The 17969-nt window shown below is 37.7% G+C and overlaps 3 protein-coding genes and 1 long non-coding RNA gene across 7 annotated transcripts; 2 read left to right on the plus strand and 2 right to left on the minus strand.

Annotated features, from left to right (window-relative positions):
- The first annotated feature begins 771 nt into the window (after positions 1–771).
- Positions 772–2211, plus strand: LOC105434772. The gene is made up of 2 exons (XR_968828.2): positions 772–1704; positions 2009–2211. It is a non-coding gene; the product is annotated as an uncharacterized LOC105434772 (long non-coding RNA).
- Positions 2212–2385: 174 nt separating this feature from the next.
- Positions 2386–5364, minus strand: LOC101221078 (bifunctional nuclease 2). Its single transcript, XM_011651971.2, has 9 exons — positions 4805–5364; positions 4488–4667; positions 4341–4393; positions 4198–4254; positions 3606–3671; positions 3463–3534; positions 3149–3258; positions 2981–3072; positions 2386–2866 (listed from the first exon to the last, which is right to left on the minus strand). The coding sequence occupies exons 1-9, from the start codon at positions 5058–5060 to the stop codon at positions 2814–2816; spliced, it is 939 nt and encodes a 312-aa protein (XP_011650273.1). The 5' UTR covers positions 5061–5364; the 3' UTR covers positions 2386–2813.
- Positions 5365–5691: 327 nt separating this feature from the next.
- Positions 5692–7632, plus strand: LOC101212087 (pentatricopeptide repeat-containing protein At3g46790, chloroplastic). Its single transcript, XM_011651972.2, has one exon. The coding sequence runs from the start codon at positions 5854–5856 to the stop codon at positions 7411–7413; it is 1560 nt and encodes a 519-aa protein (XP_011650274.1). The 5' UTR covers positions 5692–5853; the 3' UTR covers positions 7414–7632.
- A 571-nt stretch (positions 7633–8203) lies between these two features.
- LOC101220606 (DNA-directed RNA polymerase II subunit 1) lies at positions 8204–17645 on the minus strand. 4 transcript variants are annotated; one of them, XR_004215343.1, is made up of 14 exons: positions 17327–17645; positions 16446–16709; positions 15801–16100; positions 15551–15709; positions 15233–15394; positions 14929–15149; positions 14697–14838; positions 14276–14611; positions 13880–14166; positions 9871–13233; positions 9653–9724; positions 9465–9518; positions 9173–9384; positions 8204–8554 (listed from the first exon to the last, which is right to left on the minus strand). XR_004215343.1 is itself a non-coding variant. In XM_011651974.2 (14 exons), the coding sequence occupies exons 1-13, from the start codon at positions 17408–17410 to the stop codon at positions 9267–9269; spliced, it is 5562 nt and encodes a 1853-aa protein (XP_011650276.2). In that variant the 5' UTR covers positions 17411–17645; the 3' UTR covers positions 8204–8554; positions 9228–9266. The 4 variants fall into 4 exon arrangements, 2 of the variants coding, with proteins under 2 accessions (XP_011650276.2, XP_004146161.3); XR_004215342.1 differs by having other exon boundaries at positions 8204–8572; XM_011651974.2 differs by having other exon boundaries at positions 9228–9384.
- Positions 17646–17969: the final 324 nt, after the last annotated feature.

Raw genomic sequence — 17969 nt, forward strand, 5'->3', positions numbered from 1 at the left:
AATTTGAAAACCGTGGAAAAAGTAGTTTTCAAAAATACGTTTTTGTTGTTATTGAAAATTGACTAAGAATTCAAGGAATTACGAAAACAAAATTGTTACAAATTAAAATCTTAAAATTCAAAGACTTAGAAAACATAAAACTAAAAGAGTTCAATATTTTTTAAAGTTTGGGATTCTAATAAACACCTAAAACATCCATAGCTAATACTCTTGCCAAATCTCACATTTTGTAGTTTGATTAGTCCATTTTAGTGATAGAAGGTTAATTTGAACAAATCAAATATCAAAACTTGATTGTCATATTCAGACAAAATTAAAAAATTTCTCACACATAAGTTGGTCGAAAATTTTCACTGTTAAAGAGGAATATGATATTAAATTTTCATCAACAAAGTAATTTTGATAGATATTTTTTTAAACAAATATACTCGTAATTACTACGAATACTCTTCGAACTATGCAAAGACTAAGAAAATGAAGAGAAAAATGATGAAAGAGTTGAGGGAAAGTGATGATATAATCTTTGGAGTGTGATTTTGAAATTTGATTAAGATAAAATTGGTATCTTTGCTTGTCGGAAACAAGTTTAGCAATTTTTTTATAATGAATGCAATAATTAAAACTAATCAAATCACTTCTTGAATATTCTTTTCTGCTAAGTTAATTAGTCTCAGAGTCTTAACTTCTACTTTCTTTCTTTCTTGTTTTAATTAAACTAAAATAAGATTAAGTTGGAAAAACCAATCTGTGGTTGCCAACGCATAATTATATGAGTAATGATTAGGAAATCCAGCTAAAATCCAAAGGTTTTTGGTAAAGATTATGTTAACATGCAGAAGATGAAGAACAACTTAATTCGAGATGAGATCATGTTATGGCTTAAACAGATTTGCTAAGTGGCAACGTGTGGATGGTTGAAGGGTTGTGATTTCTCAGTGATGGAGGCCCACAAATGATGATGATGGACTAATCATGATCACCAAAAGCCAATCAAGCCAAATGGGAACAATTATCAGTTGCTTCAATAAAACAGACTCTCCATCTCTTTCTTTCTAGTTTCATGAACATTCAACATCTCCTAGGAAGAAGAAGAAGAAGGATTGAAAAATTAATACTTGGACAAAAAGAGAGAGCAATACTAGGAGGAGGGGAAGACGAATAAGCCACCTAGTCTTAATTGGTTAAGGTATATATGTTTGATGTCACAGGTTTGATTCCCACTCCAATGCAGCTCCTTGTGTTGTTGATCTAAAAGAAGAAGAATAAGCTACATGAATATAGTTCTACTGGCCGTTAAGGAATATATTTTCGACAAAGAAATCAAGGTTTGATCCAGCTCATCTCCACCCTGCATGCTTTTGATGATCTAAAAGAAGAAGAAACGATATCGTAGGAAGAAAACGAGCGTGAAGAAGAAAGATCAGGAAGTGACAGGTAGAAGAAGAATTGATATCATAAGAGGAAGAAGAGCTTGAAGAAGAAACACTGCAAAAAGTGCAAAGAAGGCGAGCACGGGTTCGGGTATCTGGATGGTGGTGAAAGTGTGAATGGGGCAGTGTAAATCCAAGAAAGAAAATGGCAGAGAAGAGATGAAAAGTTCAGAAGCACACAAGTTTGGATGTATGGAGATGATCAAAGAGAGAAAAACCAGATTCTATATTGCAAGGAGATGTCTCATCATGCTTATTTGCTGGGATAAATATGGTAACCACCACATACACACCAAACTACAAAAGCATTTCTAACTTTTGCCCCAACTTTTCCTGTTTGTTTCAAAACTAACTCATGGGAGAAATTTCTGACCCAACATGTAATTTAAGACTCAAATACCGTCTCATTATTAAAATTTACTGTCATGCTCGTTAAGTTGTACTAATTTGCATAAAAAAAAACTCTTAACGAATTTCTAACTCAATGCTATTTTTGAAACAACTAACAACTACAAGTTTGTATTCTTTCCCTTGTTCTTCTTACTTTTAAGTTTTGACGTTTGGATTTGGCCTTATAGATGGAAGCTGGTAAAGTTGGAGAATGGCATGCACCTTCCTTGAAGGCATTGGTAATGACAGTTACTATATTTTCTTATGTTTGTCTTTGCTTTGTAAATTTCCTTTTGGATTATCTATCTATTTTCCATGATAATCCGATTGTATAATCTCTTCGAATCTTCAATTGCAAATGAAATTCCTCTACTCCATTTTATTGTGCAAATCTTCAATTATATAAAACAACTCTCTCCACTAATCTTTGATCATCCTTTCTATCATTACCTTCTAATTTCGAAACTCAATTTCAATATCGGAACGAATGAACTATCATTTGCTTTCTCACTTCGTTTGTAATGAAAAATGGATCAAAGTAGAGTGTATGTGAGAGAAATGAGAGTTTGTTGGAATATACAAAAGCTTCCATTTTTTATGTTATCATTCTCTGCGAACTTACAGCTGAAAAAGAATATCAGCCATCTCATTCATATCTTAGAGATACAACACATTGACTACCCAAATGTAATATTTACATACTCTCTTAACTGTAACTGTACAGACCGACCATCACTATGGATAATTTTTTGCAATATTGTGTAACAACCCATCAGCGTTAATCCATTCAATCCTGAATTGAATGTTCTAAGAGATGCCTGCGAGCGAACAATTCCTACCCAACAGAAGAGTCGCCCTGTTAGGGTGCAGTATCAGAAAAGTTCATACATGTTTCACCGTATGGTACCTCTCTCCGTACGGCAGTGGATTACAGAGAGTTACATACATGAAGAACAAGTCCAAGGGCAGATAAAGGAAGTTTGAATATCGAAGTTACGCCTCATGGACCGACTTGCGAAGCTTTGTTAATTTATCCCTCCACATGGCTGAAGGGAACAAATAGCAATCATAAATACCCTCATTTGCATGAAACAAAACGTTCTTCATAAATAGCCATTCCTGCAATTGCAATAAATTGGTTAGCCCTCTCTAACTTATACCTGCATCTTTGTACCGTTCTTCATAAATGGCAATTTTCATATTCTTCAGCATATCGAGTTCCTCAGACAAGAAATCTGGGCCATCTGCAGCGCTGGACAAGAAATCATCATTTTTAGATAACAAGAAAAGATATCTATCAAACAAGCCAACAATGCTCGCACTTATACCAGTCAAGTAAAACATCAAAACATGACTTCCTCTCGTGCACTCTTCCAAACCCGTAACTAACTCTTATCGCATCCTCAAAGACAATCTGCTTACTAACAAGTACCGGTATCTGCAAATTCGTTAAACAAAAAAAAAAAAGGCATGGCAGCAAAGTTTCAATGAAGTGAGAAATTATTATTTCTGTCATGAAAAGGGGGTGAAAGGATCCAAAGTAAAGCATATATACTGCTGTACTTCGTTCTAAAGGAAACTAAGTCATTCCAGCAACTATAAGCTCTTCAAAAACCATAGCAGTTAATGGTAGAATATCTACCTTACACCGATAAGCAATATTGAGGGCGTCTGAGGGGCGTGCATCCACACTTAACATCTCACTTTCCCCTTCCTGCAGATGATAATAGTATTGAAAACTTCTAAACATGTATTCTAATTGCGAATGAATGTATAAGAGCTAACCTTTCTCAAGAAGAGCCGGGCAAAGTAAGTATTCACCACTCTTTCAGTAATTCTCGCTGTGATGGCCTAAAGTCATAACAACAAGAAGTGGCATTAGATTATGGCTCTAACCCCTATTTCATGGTTAGCAGAAAAATAGAAATGTACATGACAAGTACAAACGATTTATCCAGAAGCCATGGCGTGCATTCTCATTAGTCAGAAGTAATACTCAATTATATTGAAGAAACAAAACTAGCAGATTTTTTTCAGCCTATTGGTTCTTGTGTAGAAAAAAATGCAAATAGTTCGTGCACATATTTCTTGATTCTTCCATGTACAATATCAGGAAGTAACAATTTACATCTCAAGCTAGTGCATGAACAAAAGCTGAAAATTCCATCCTATTGTCCTTCACATTCATGTTTCAAACTCTCCCCAAGAGAGAACACAGAGCCAAATATAAAATCTACGGCCAATTTGAGGGTAGCTCAGTAGATAAAGCATCAATTATCATTCCAAAGTTCAATGGTTTAATCACGCACATGAACCTAAAAATAATAATAAAGGTTGAGCATGCATTCATTTGGTAAGTTAGAAGGTAGTTCCATACCTCATAGCCAACCTTCACAATGAGGTCTTGTATAAACTGAAAAATATCCGGGGCCTCCTGTAACATGATCATTTGGCAATTAATGCCAACAACAAAGTATGCAAAACCAAAAAAAATGGATAACAAAACCAAAGAAAACCAACCCCATTTTCAATCCCAAGCTGACAATCAATAAGTTTCTCAATAGCATATTCCCCTGCGAAAAAAGTCCAAAATTTACAACTTCTTATCAACAAATTCATAAGAAAACACAACCCCAATCACAACAGAGTTATCATCATCCAATATACCAACGACAATTGGCAGTAGAAAGTCTCCATTGCAGGAAATTTTGAGAAATACAGTGGGGCTTCGAAAACGTCTAAAAAACCCCAGTCCAAGTGAATTAGAATTGGCACGAGATTCTCTCTGGTTGAAATTCGCATCCTCTTGAAACCTCTTCTTCCACATTCGATAGTGATAGATAGTCTCTAATAGTAGAAAAAGAAAGAAACAAAAAAAAAAAAAAAAAAAAAAATCAGGAATCAGAAACACCAACAACCCCAAATCGATTTAATTAACAATTATAAGCTCTAAAAAAGGAAACCCAAACAATAAAACCGAAAACCTGAAACAAGAAACGAAGCTTCGAAATAATCCTGATGGGAATTATCATCATCATCACTGTGGGTGGATCTATCACGAGAAGAGTGACAAGAAATGAGGATCGACTTGGGACGGCGAGAACGAACCGCATTGGGACGCGATCGGTGAAGAGAGAAGTGAAGGGAACAGGAAGGGCGAGAAGCAGAGGGGTGATCCATGGCTATGGCGGATCCAAAGAAAATGGTAGGAAGACAGAAGTGAGGGGCTAAACCCAGCATTGTAATGAGGGAATTAGAAGGAAAAAATAGAGAAGGAAGAAGAAAATGGAGATTGAAGAAGAACAAAAGGGAAAGTTGGGGAAGTTGGGTGAAGTGGGGTTGGCCTGAAAAGCGCTTATTTTTCGCTGTTACAGAGAGAGTTTGTTTTCAATCCGCTGAATTGATTTGAAAGAGAAGAGATTTTGAGGAAATGGACAAAGACGATGAAAGGAAGATGAGGCACAATACAAACCTCCACATCCATTCCAACTTTTCTTTCTCTCCAAAGATAATTTTTTCTCCAAACTTTTGAGATTAAAGTTTCCATATTCGACTCTATATAGTTAAACTAAATTAGAGTCTAACACATCTATCTTATAAGATTTCAATGCATATGATAGTTAAATTTTTTCTCATTTCCACTAATTTATCACTCTAGTTTTAATTATGTTATCATCTATAATGAATGCTAATAATGATCTTATAGTTTAATATCTCAAACTTAAATTATTCTTAAAACTTTGAATAATTCCATTCTAACAAATAAAGTTTTTTAAAAAATATCTGAATTGGTCCCACAAATTATTAATTATTTATCTTCTTTTGTGAAAAAAAATAATAAATGCGAATAATGATAAACTTTTATTGAATAAAAAAATATGTATTTGGATGGTATATGTCAACATCCATACATCATCATCATCATCACCACCATCATCATCAATCATCACGTATTATATCCACAACGGAGACTACATTCGGTACCGGGAAACTGATCGGCGTATTTTCCACTGCCGTGAGAGAACAGTAATAAATGAATGGGCTTTGCCGGCGAACTTGGCAAGCTCTGACGTTCAGAAATCAACCCTTCTTCAGCGAATGGAGTTTTGGGAAGTATCATCGCGATTCGTACGGTTTTATCAAGTTATTGGGGCATTGCAGAAGCATTAGAAGCGTTCAGGAACTACATGCCCAGATCCTCGTTGAGGGTCTTGATCAAAATGGATTTGTTGCCGCGAAACTGATCGGGAAATACGTGGAGCATGATGAGGGTGAAGTGAAAATGGGAACTGCACGGAAGGTGTTTGATACATTGGTTCGAAGAGATGTGTTTGTGTGGAATGTGGTTATACAAGGGTATGCGAGTTTGGGTCCGTTTGTTGAAGCTCTTAATCTGTTTGATGAAATGCGAGTCAGTGGGGAACCCACAAATCGCTATACGTTTCCTTTTGTGTTGAAGGCATGTGGCGCAATGAAGAATAGTGATAAGGGTGAGATTGTTCATGGACATGTTGTGAAATGTGGGTTGGACTTGGATTTGTTTGTGGGTAATGCTCTGATCGCGTTTTATTCCAAATGTCAGGACGTTGAAACTGCTCGTAAAGTGTTTGATGATATGTCTCTGAGAGACATTGTGAGTTGGAACTCCATGATTGTTGGTTATACTTTGAATGGGAAAGAGGACGAGGCTATAATGTTTTTTCATGCCATGCTGCATAACCAAGCTGATTGCACACCTGATTCTGCAACTCTTGTTGCGATTCTACCTGCTTGTGCTACAAAATCTGCTTCCCAAGTTGGCTTTTGGGTTCATTCCTATGTTATAAAGACAGGAATAGAAGTTGGGGCTCCCCTGGGCAGTTGCCTTATTTGTATGTATGGTAACTGTGGTCATGTGAACATTGCAAGAGATGTTTTCGACCGAATCGACGACAAAAATGTTATCGTATGGAGTGCAATCATAAGGTGTTATGGAATGCATGGTTTTGCAGATGAAGCATTTAACATGTTCAGAAGATTGGAAGAAGCTGGTGTTAAACCAGATGGTCTGATCTTCCTGAACTTGTTGTCGGCTTGTAGTCACGCAGGGCTCGTTGCTAAAGGTCACGAGATATACGAAAAAATGGAGGCTTACGGTTTGGAGAGGAAAGATAACCACTACGCGTGCATGGTGGATCTCTTAGGGAGGGCTGGTTTCTTAGAACAAGCGGTAGAATTCATCGAAGGGATGCCCGTGCAGGCAGGAAAAGATGTATATGGTGCATTGTTGGGTGCTTGTAGGATACATAACAACCTAGAGCTAGCTAAAGAAGTGGGGGAGAAGTTGTTTATCTTAGATCCCGAAAAAGCCAGTCGGTATGTGACCTTAGCAACTATGTATGAAGATGCAGGGCAGTGGGAAGATGCTGCTAAACTAAGGAAGTTGCTGAGGGATAGGAATATTAGGAAGCCAGCTGGTTGCAGTTCGATAGAGGTAGATAGGATCCATCATGTGTTTGGGAAGAAGGATGAAACTCATCCCCTCACGGAAGAGATTTTTGACACATTAGAGAAGCTAGAAAGAATAATGGAGGAAGATTTTGAACCTATTTAATGGATTTTTTGTTCACACACGTTTCAATATACGTAGTTTAAGGACAATTTATCCTTGACTATGCTTTTATTTTTCTCCTCTTTCTAGGAAGTTTCAATCCAAATTCAAATGGATCAAACATAAATTGAAGACAAGCATACTTTAACCATCATTTTGTTTTCCTCTCCTCGTGTTAATGACTTCAATTCGAACATTAGTGATAGCAAACGGTTTGTTGGATGCTGGTGAAATTTACAAAGGCAGTTTTAGTTTACATTTAGTTTAATTTCATCTTTTTTTAGTTATGTTATTCTAAGGGAGGGAAAGGCGGAGTTAAAGTAGTTTTGAATGTTAGAATCACTTCTAATTTCCAAAAAAAACTTTAAGCAAGACTTTAAAAGAATGTCACATGACAATATTAGACGATTGTCTAGAATACACAAAGATAGATGCAATTCAGAGTGTTGAATTTTTCTCGTAATATTATTTGATTTTGTACCTTACATTTAAAAATTTGAATGAAAAATGTCTCTTAGGCCATGAACATGTAACTATTAAATGCTGGAATTTATTTTTTTATTTTTTATATTTTTTATTCATTTTTTGTACGTATTTTACTCCCTTCATATCTATCTCAATCTCAATTCAACAAATATTTGTAAATATTAGACATTAACCTCAAATCCGAGAATACTCACTTTAGTTAAATTTACATTTATCATTTTATAAACAATAACAAAAAAGATGATCATTTTAAAAGGTACATGACCTAAAAATAAATGAGCATTCTTCAAGAATAAGGATCAAAACGTTCTAATAAGACTACAATAGTATATAACTTTATGGTTAATGGTTGAGAGACATTATCATTTAGTCTGAGAAGGTAACAACATTTTAGAAGAGTTCCAACATGAACACACAAAATACAGGATAATTCAAATAATGATCAACTATTTGGCAAGAGTACAAAATTACATGGAAAGTATGGTTGTAATGTAAGGGAATGAGTTTTTGCTTGTAATATGTTTGACAAATTCTTCAAAGCAGAAATTAACAAGCTTGCGAAAGCCCAAGTGGTGTAATAATGTGTCCATTCCGAGCAACTTGCTGCCTTGCTGTATTTGGGTGTTTATTAGCCTCTTCTCGTTTGAAATTCAAGGGCCTGACATTTACAAATTACCTGCACAATCAGTTCACTTTTACAATGAAGCAAGTGCAAAATCATTGGAAACTCGAGATAAGAAACCACACTTCAATTAAGACAAATGAAAGAATATACAAAAACACTAACACCAACCCAAACAAAAGGGTAGCTACTTCACTCGAATCCTATTTAGTTCCTGCGCTTATTTCCATGTCAAATATTACACACAAAAAAAACTCTATGTAATTACCTTATAAATGTTGGATATGCTTTGAAACTTCTTTTTTCCCCTTTGGGGATGGGGTGGGGAGACAAGAATTACAATATCCATATAAAACGTCAGCTACTCGTATGATAACCAAAATCTCTGATTTTGTCGACTTTAGTATTCTTCCTTATATTTCTTTCTGACTATATAAAGATACTTCATGTGTACACTCGTCCTCAAAAAAGTGTCTTCCTAGAGGATAATTCAACCTTACTAAATAATATGTACCCCAGCCAATTTTTTTGACAAAATAGCTACCAAGAAACAACCGCCCTTTTCAAGCCCATATCCAAAAATGATGGCAGGCATCAGATGAGAAACCCACATAAACATCCTGAAGATCAATTATTCAGGAAAACTAAACGAACCAGTTAGCCTCCTTTTTTTTCATCATCAGTGATATCAGGGCTTCAAGAACTTTACCCTCTTCCTTCAAGGATGTTTGCTTTGGAACCCTCATCATCAATTGTTCCTATCATCCTTTCTACTCCTATCATCCTTGTCACTTGTTTGTGGAGTGTACTGACTAGTAGATGATGGAGAATACCCAGGAGCAGTAGGTGAGTACCCTGCACTTGGACTGGAAGGAGGACAAACAATCAGATTCTCACTAGGAAAGAACATGTAAATGGTTTGACCAATAAGTTAATATCAGCTAACCTGTACTGTGGAGAACTAGGGCTGTAGTCTGGGCTGGGTCCTGTATTATATGGACTGAAGAAAGAAAAGGCAAAATAGTGGGTTAAGGAAATGCAAGGACTAAAACGTGATCATAATTCATAGCTTTAATTCGAAAGTGTAGATGTTAGTTACGAAGTGATCTACGGAAAAGGGAAGTAGAATTTTACCTGCTAGGACTGTAGGTTGGGCTGGATGGAGAATATGCTGGAGAAGTAGGTGAATATGATGGTGATGTTGGGCTGCAAGGTAAGACAAGGTGTTCAAGTTTGTTAGATTCAAGGCAATCAGAACAAACCAGAAAAACAAGCATGAATGCAAGGGAGTTTCCCATTCAAACTCTTGCACGGTGCCCAAAATATTCTATCCAAAAAATACTTCACACTACCTGTAATTGGGCGAGGTTGGGCTATATGGACTTGAAGGAGACAACCGTGGACTACTGGGTAAGTACGCCTGTGATGGGCTGTATTTAGCTGATTGAGGATTATAACTAGGTGAGGTTGGACTATAGCTAGGAGAAGTGGGGCTATAGCTCGGTGACGTGGGACTATAGCCAGGGGAGGTGGGGCTATATGCTGGAGAGGTGGGGCTGTACGAAGGTGATGTGGGACTGTAAGACGGTGATGTTGGGCTGTAGGAGGGTGATGTTGGGCTGTAGGAGGGTGAAGTTGGGCTGTAGGAGGGCGAAGTTGGGCTGTAGGAGGGTGAAGTTGGGCTGTATGCAGGTGAAGTGGGACTGTAAGCAGGTGAAGTGGGGCTGTAAGCAGGCGAAGTGGGGCTGTAACTTGGGGAAGTGGGGCTGTAACTTGGTGATGTGGGGCTGTAACTAGGAGAGGTGGGGCTGTAACTTGGAGAGGTTGGGCTGTAACTGGGAGAGGTGGGTGAATAAGATGGACTTGTAGGAGAATATGCAGGACTAGTTGGGCTATAGCCCGGCGAACTAGGACTGTAAGTTGGAGATGTAGGACTGTAGCCTGGAGAGGTAGGGCTGTACCCTGGAGAAGTAGGACTATAACCAGGAGATGTGGGACTATAGCCAGGGGATGATGGACTGTAGCCCGGAGATGATGGGCTATAGCCTGGAGATGACGTAGGAGAGAATGCCATGCCTCCTACATAGGGTGAAAATTGAGCGTCGCTGATAGGTGACAGGCGGAGATTTGGGCTCAACAAATAATTAGGAGACATCATCCCTTCATGATAAGGAGTTCCTGAGATTGGGGAACGGGAAGGGGTCATGCCAAAATCCAGACCGTCAATGTAACTAGGCAGCTGGAGTTCAATAGCATTCTTCAACATCTCATCGTTGAGATACAGAGCACAGCCTCCTGTTCCTATGGGAGCCAGCTGACCCAACATTATATTTTCAGTTACACCCCTTAAGTGGTCAGTTTCAGCATATACTGCAGCATCAAGTAAGATATCCACAGTTTCTTCAAATGAGCATCTCATCATTGGTCCAGTATCATTTCTATTAATACCATGACGAGTAATAGCCATCAAGTGGCCACGATAAGTCATGGTGTCACAAAGGATGGCAAGATGTCTGTAATTAACATAAGAACCATCAAAGGATATAACAACACGCAATTCATCCAGAAGAGAACGCCGAACTGCTTCAATTCCAAGAACTTCAATAACTTCAATCAAATGGTTGCTTGTGGTCCTCCTCGCATCAACATCTTCATGTGTCATGACGGCTAAAAGATTGACACCTTCTGTATCCAACATCCACTCCATCTCTGGTTTAAAACCCTCATTCTCATCAAACTTATTCACTTTACCACATTTAATGAAAACCTTGTTGATGTCTGGTATTCCTCGAAGAGCCATTTCAGTTAGCATATTACTCTCAATTTTCTTCAAGAACACATCGTCTTCAGCTGATTCATCAGTCAACTCCCCCTTTGGAGCTTCATCATTCATGATACGGATACGAAGTATCAGCTTCTCAGCATTATCATCATTAAATATGCAAGTCAAATCGTCGTCAAATTCAAGGTTGATCTTCTCGGCAATATTCGCCATGCTTAGTTTCTTATCGACCATCATTTCACGATTCAACTCTATTCGAAGCAACCATGGGGAGATTTTCTCAGGAGCAATTTCCTCATCTGGCATCTCATAATAGGATTTTACAAAATCAATGTCCTCTTCAATAATCGTGCTCATGGGGTCAGGATCGTACCATACTTCCGTCGCTTGTGTAACACTTCTAAGAGTAGTATACTCCAAAGCACATTGAACAGTCTTCGCCCTTTCCTTGGTTTTATTAGCTTCGGGTTTTAGATAGACAGAAAGAGAAGGTGTTTTGATTCTCTTGGCTACATTAATGATTTCCCTCAATCTGGGAACACCAAGAGTGACATTCTTCGCACTAACACCAGCATAATGGAAGGTATTAAGAGTCATCTGAGTTGCCGGCTCTCCAATGGACTGTGCAGCAACACAGCCAATCATTTCACCAGGTGCTACTAGTGACTGAAGGAAGCGTGATTCTATTTCTCCAATAACCCACTCAAATGCTTCACGGGTAAGCCTGTATTCATCCAAAACCCTTTTGCTAGCAAAAGTGCTTCGGAGTAATATATTGAAGAAAAGGGTGGCATTCTTTTGAGCCTCCACACTTAGAGGATCTTCACCAGGAACAACCTTCAGCCTCTCTTGAAGTTTGTCAATAGCTTCAACAATTTCCATAGGATGCATGTCAGAAGCCCTTCGAAAGTCAATCTTGAAAGTTTTCTGTGCATTCTGAATTAGCCTTTTCAGGTTAACTGGCATTGGCCAAGAGTTTTCACCTGTAGTTGCAATTTCTGTTCCTAATTGATACCTGTCCGCTTCAAGCTTTTGAACTTCAGCCTCAAACACATTGCGGAATTCTCTGATGGTTTTCAAATCTTCTACATGCTCTGGCAACATGTAATTTGGCTTCCAGTTTTCATCTTCAAACTCATACCTGAAGATCCTCTCAAATTCCTTTTTCTTCATTTTCAAAGAATCGAGTTTCTGAGATTCGATCCAAACAGCGTCCATACCATCTTCACCATAAAGAAACTGAATAACATCACCCAATGAGTTTCTAACAGTCCCATCATATTTAACCATAATATCCTCCATGGCCTTCACCAGCCTCCTCTGTATGTACCCTGTTTCAGAGGTCTTGACTGCAGTATCAATAAGACCTTCCCTACCACCCATAGCATGAAAAAAGAACTCCTGTGGAGTCAAACCTCGAAGATATGAGTTCTCAACAAAGCCACGACTTTCAGGCCCATAATCATCTTTAGTGAAATGGGGCAATGTTCGATCAATGAAACCAAATGGTATTCGCTTCCCTTCAACATTCTGCTGCCCCACACAAGCAGTCATCTGGGAGATGTTGATAAAACTTCCCTTGGATCCTGCAGTGACCATAGCTTTCAAATTGTTACTCTCTGACAAACTTTTTTGCGCACTACTACCAGCATCGTCACGAGCCTTATTCAGGACTTGATTCACTTTGTTTTCAAATGAATCCATCATTGTTCGTCCAGGTTCAGGCTCTAAACTCCGTTCTTGGGCTTTCTTTATAAGGTTTTTCACTTCGTTTTTAGCAGCAGAGATAGTTTCATTAATTTTCTCCATGGTTGCTGCATCAGCAATTGTATCCCCAATCCCAATGCTAAAAGCATTCTGCAAAAGCCAGTAATTGACGAGCCACTGAGTATGACCCAGAAATTTTCGGGCTGCATCCGGACCAACCTCCTCCCTGAAAACATTTACATGATTAGAAACGGGACAAAAATAAAGAATATTACAAAACACAGAAGGCAACATAAAAACTACATTAAACACCATGGTTAAACACAATAAGAGTCTAATGAGCAAGTATCATGATACAAACAACAAAGAAGAAAGGGGAATGGGAGGACTAATAAAAGCCGGCCTGGAAAGTGCTAAAAAAGCAGTTCCTAAATAGTTGAATGTAGAAAAAACAAAGACCAAGTCATTTAGACTTAATAAATAAACTTTAAAAGAAAAAACGTGTGAAATTACAATTTGAGTTCCAGTTTAATAAAAATGATCATAAAAGGCATTTCTGTCATTTTTACAAGACTGTTAAGTTCCGTCATTTTGACAACTCAAACGGAAAAACATCACATTTGAAATACTAACATCCTTCTCTAAGTGGCATACCTCCTGAAGGCTGCATCCCAACAGCAGACTATTCCTTTTTTTAATTTTAGTGTAATAAAGATGTATCCAATTAGTCAAGCAAGAGTCCGAACAGTTCGTTCTAAAAAATGTAATACGAGTTCAAAAAAAAGTGCAACTTTTTTAAGAGATGATAATGATGCTGATTACAGACCACATCCGGATGAAAAGCAGTGCATAGCACTATTGCTAATGCATACCAAATAACATGTATAAGACTTCCAGTTGAAGTTCCAAGTGCCTTCTTGCAAAGTGTTCCAGAAAGTAGCTCCCCCTTCTCAATCCTAACAAAAGTATCTCCAGGAGTTATGTGTCCAGTTTCGGATTCAGAATGCCAGGCAGAAGTTCTCGTGAGATTAATCTGCTTTGGTATAATAAGATTAAAAACTTGCTTTCCCGTCCAAAGAGGTTGTGGCTTTAAAATCGCAGGGGCAGGAATTTTCCCGTCAAAATCCTCCCACCACATCAAAGTATTCATGAAAACATCCTGCAAATTTACCAATGCAGTTTCATGATCCCATTGTACAAGTTATATAAAAACAAACAAAAATGTTTTGAAGACAAAGGGCAAAAAATAACAACCATATTGCTCTCACCTTCGTTATAAAGGTGTCCCTTTTTGTAATTTTACGGCATCCTAGGAGAGTATCTTGCACTATACCCATTACAGGACGGTTCGACTGAGGTGACACAATGCATTTGGGAACCATCATGAGTTCCAATACTTCTGCCCTTGTCTCAAATGACTGAGGAACATGCATATTCATTTCATCACCATCAAAATCAGCATTGTAAGGTGATGTGACAGATAAATTTAGACGGAAAGTTGAGTAGGGCATGATCTTGATTCTGTGTCCCATAATAGACATTTTATGGAGACTAGGCTGACGATTAAAAAGTACAAAATCACCATCGTTTAAATGACGCTCCACCTAAGATCACAGCAGCAAAAGAATTAGGATGGAATTATAGAATGCCTAAAAATATTAGATTGCATGTATGAACAGAAAATCTTGCCTTGTACCCAAGCTCCAAATGATGATCACTACTTTTTTTAAGATAACGAAGATCAAGCCTCTGCCCATCATCTCGTATGATGTACTTGGCACCAGTTTTACCAGGTGGAGGATGGGGTCCATATTCAACAAGTTCCTTTAACCTGATTTTCAAAAGAAAAGGCCAATCCTGATCGATAAATATTGTGAAAGGGAAACAATCAAGAAGCAAGAAATGGTTTTAAAATATGGACCTTTCTATATTATATGGTGTCACAGTCTCTGGATACGTAAGATTCAAAGCAATACTCCAAGGTACCCCCAGTTCATCAATATTAATGGTTGGATCAGGTGTTATAACGGTTCGTGCTGAAAAATCTACACGTTTTCCCATCAAATTTCCTCTTATCCGACCTTCCTTTGCCTTGAGCCTGCTACAAATGGATTTAATGGGTCTCCCAGATCTCTGTGTGGCCTATATTATAACAGCATACTATCATAAGAAGAAAAAAATAGTTGGGAAAAAACAATGATATAGCTTCAAAAGAGACTTAATACCCTGGGTAGTCCAGGTAATTCATTATCAAAATATGTGGCTATATGAAACTGCAGTAGTTGCGCAAACTCTGAAATGATATGTGCAGGAGAACCATTTCTCTCTTGTCTCCTGAGGTTTTCGTTGTGCCTTATAATCATTGCCAACTGATGAGTTAGGTCGTCCTGCATTAAGAAACGTTGTGTTAAAATTGATCTGATAAAACATCATATAACAGTACCTCAGAAACTAACTAGAAAAACAAAATGAATTGTATTGGGAAGCAGTTAACTAAACAAGAAACAATTAGACATCAGAAAACAAAATCAGAATGAGCATACCTCACTTCTAGATGAGGTGTCCATCATAACTGATGGTCTCACAGGAGGAGGCGGAATTGGAAGGACTTGCAGAATCATCCAGTCAGGCCGAGCATACTTTGGATTGAGGCCCAAGAGTTTGCAATCCTCATCAGTTATTCTTTTCAGAATGCCAAGAACCTACAAAAATCCATCAAACTTCGACCTCATGAAGACATACATGCAAAAAAATAATTACAAAAAGTAATGTTGATCGGGATTGAATGTTCACCCTTTCAGCAGTAAGTGTTTGTTTTCTTTCCACAGGCTCAGGCAGCTGCTCCGGATCATCATTTTTTTTCCTTTGGGCCTTGTACTCTGCAGTCATCTTCATACCCTCAATTGAGATCTTAGGCTGCTGAGCACCACAGCCACCCCGACTCTTTTTGACTGGTTGATCTGAATCTTGACCTTGAACATCGATTTCATCGCCACCCTCACACTTGGTTTTGTTCTTGCAGGCATCCAAAATCTTTCTAAGCCTATTCTTAGGATTCTTTATTCGCAATGCTTGTTTAAACTTAGGGTCTTCCTGAAAGATGTTAAACAGATATGCTGAGGGAAATTGACTATTTCCATACGAAGTCTAGAATAACTCCTCAATGAGACAAGGATCACTTACACCCGAGTTCCTATTATCTCAACATCTTAAAAGATATATCCCAATTATATTTTCAATTTCACTCTTGAAAGTCATAACAAACTACTTATTACATGGCACCATATATGTCCCTTCCCATGTAATACTACGCAGTCTTTTAGAATCCTTCATAATGAATCATAGCAACTAGCAAGCAGAAAAAGAAAAAAAAAAATTGTGCGCAGCGTGAATTTCTAATATATCCCAAAACCATCAAATATAATATTAAGAAAGAACCTCGTCAACTAGAATCTTTGAGCAATTGAAGCACACAGAACGCATAATAGTGAGCACGGTCTTCATAAACCCAATATGGAACATTGGTTTGGCAAGCTCGAGGTGCCCAAAGTGCCCAGGACACTCAGCCATATTTGCAGTGCAAGTTTCACACTTCATTTTTCTGTCGATTGTACCAAGTCGTGGGTCACTCAAACCAGCTACTTTTGGCTTACCCCTCTCTGTGGTTTCACCGTGCTCAATCTGTACCACGGACATTTGCCTCTGCAATCCAAAGAATGAACGATTTTAGACACCAGGGAGTGGTTGGAAAAATATTTCATTTCTCATTTTCATGTCCAGTATTCAATCTTTAGAAACGTCTACATTTTGGAACATATTATATTCTCTATTTCTCATGAAACATTGGCATACAAAAAGAATCTAGTTTCTTATTTCCTATTTCCAATTAATCGAAAACAAAAAGAAGTGCAGTCTTCTGAATATGACATAATAATTTCGGACTTTTTACTTCAAAAAAGAACATACATTTACTTCACTTGACATTATAAGTTTACAAATTTTAAATCTGAGAGACAAAACCAAAAACGACCACTAAAACCAATGCCTTCCAATGTAAAAAAAACAATGAAAACAACAACTAGAGAACAGGAAAAAGAAAATAACATTGTCAAGTTCCTCATCTCTATATCCACCAAGTAATAAAAAAACAAAAAAACAAGCAGAGCCAACTGCATATACCAAGCTGAACCCATTTCCTAAAGTAAACCCACTTCATACAAATGTAAAGCATTGTTGACCCAGGAACGACCCCTCAAGATTAAAACAGAATCAGACAAAATGAAAGAAAATTGATGAGGCGGTGTGGGTAAGAGAATTACAATCTCGTCGGGACTAAGAATGCCAAACTGAACCATTCTGACTTTGGCAACCTCTGCCGGAGAGTAAGGGAATCGCAAATCCATGGCGATCGAAGTTCAGAAAGAAAAGCCCTAAAGCAAGTTGAAGAGATTGAAAGCGAAGTTTTGGGGTCGTTCAGAGAGGAAAGAATTGGATTTGAACTTCGAATTTCAGAAAAAATTCAATTTGTTTTTGCGCTTTTTTCTCTTTGCTACTACTAATCAGAGTCAGAGAGATCGACAGCAGTCTCTCCCCCCTCAATCGAAGAAACCCTCTTTGAAGAGAGCTCCAAATGAACCCAATATCATAGCCCTAGAGGGGTATTTATAGACGAACACCTCCCTTGAGCGGCCCTGCAAAATTACTATCTTACCCATCTCCCTTTTCTTTTCTTTTTCTTTTTTAAATACTCATTTCTAAATTTCTACCCTAAATTTGGGGTTCAAAAAATTAAAAAAAATAATCAACTATAATAATTTTACTCTCTTACACATTTCTTAATTTTGGATTCTAACAACTATAGGAACTAACACTGTTTTTTAGTATCAGTGATATAAGCATATCAATGCCTATTAATATATATTATCGATAATCTAAAAATTTTACTATATGTTGTAAATATTT

The sequence above is a fragment of the Cucumis sativus genome, chromosome 3 (assembly GCF_000004075.3).
Source record: "Cucumis sativus cultivar 9930 chromosome 3, Cucumber_9930_V3, whole genome shotgun sequence".
In the NCBI taxonomy this organism is placed as follows: Eukaryota; Viridiplantae; Streptophyta; class Magnoliopsida; order Cucurbitales; family Cucurbitaceae; genus Cucumis; species Cucumis sativus.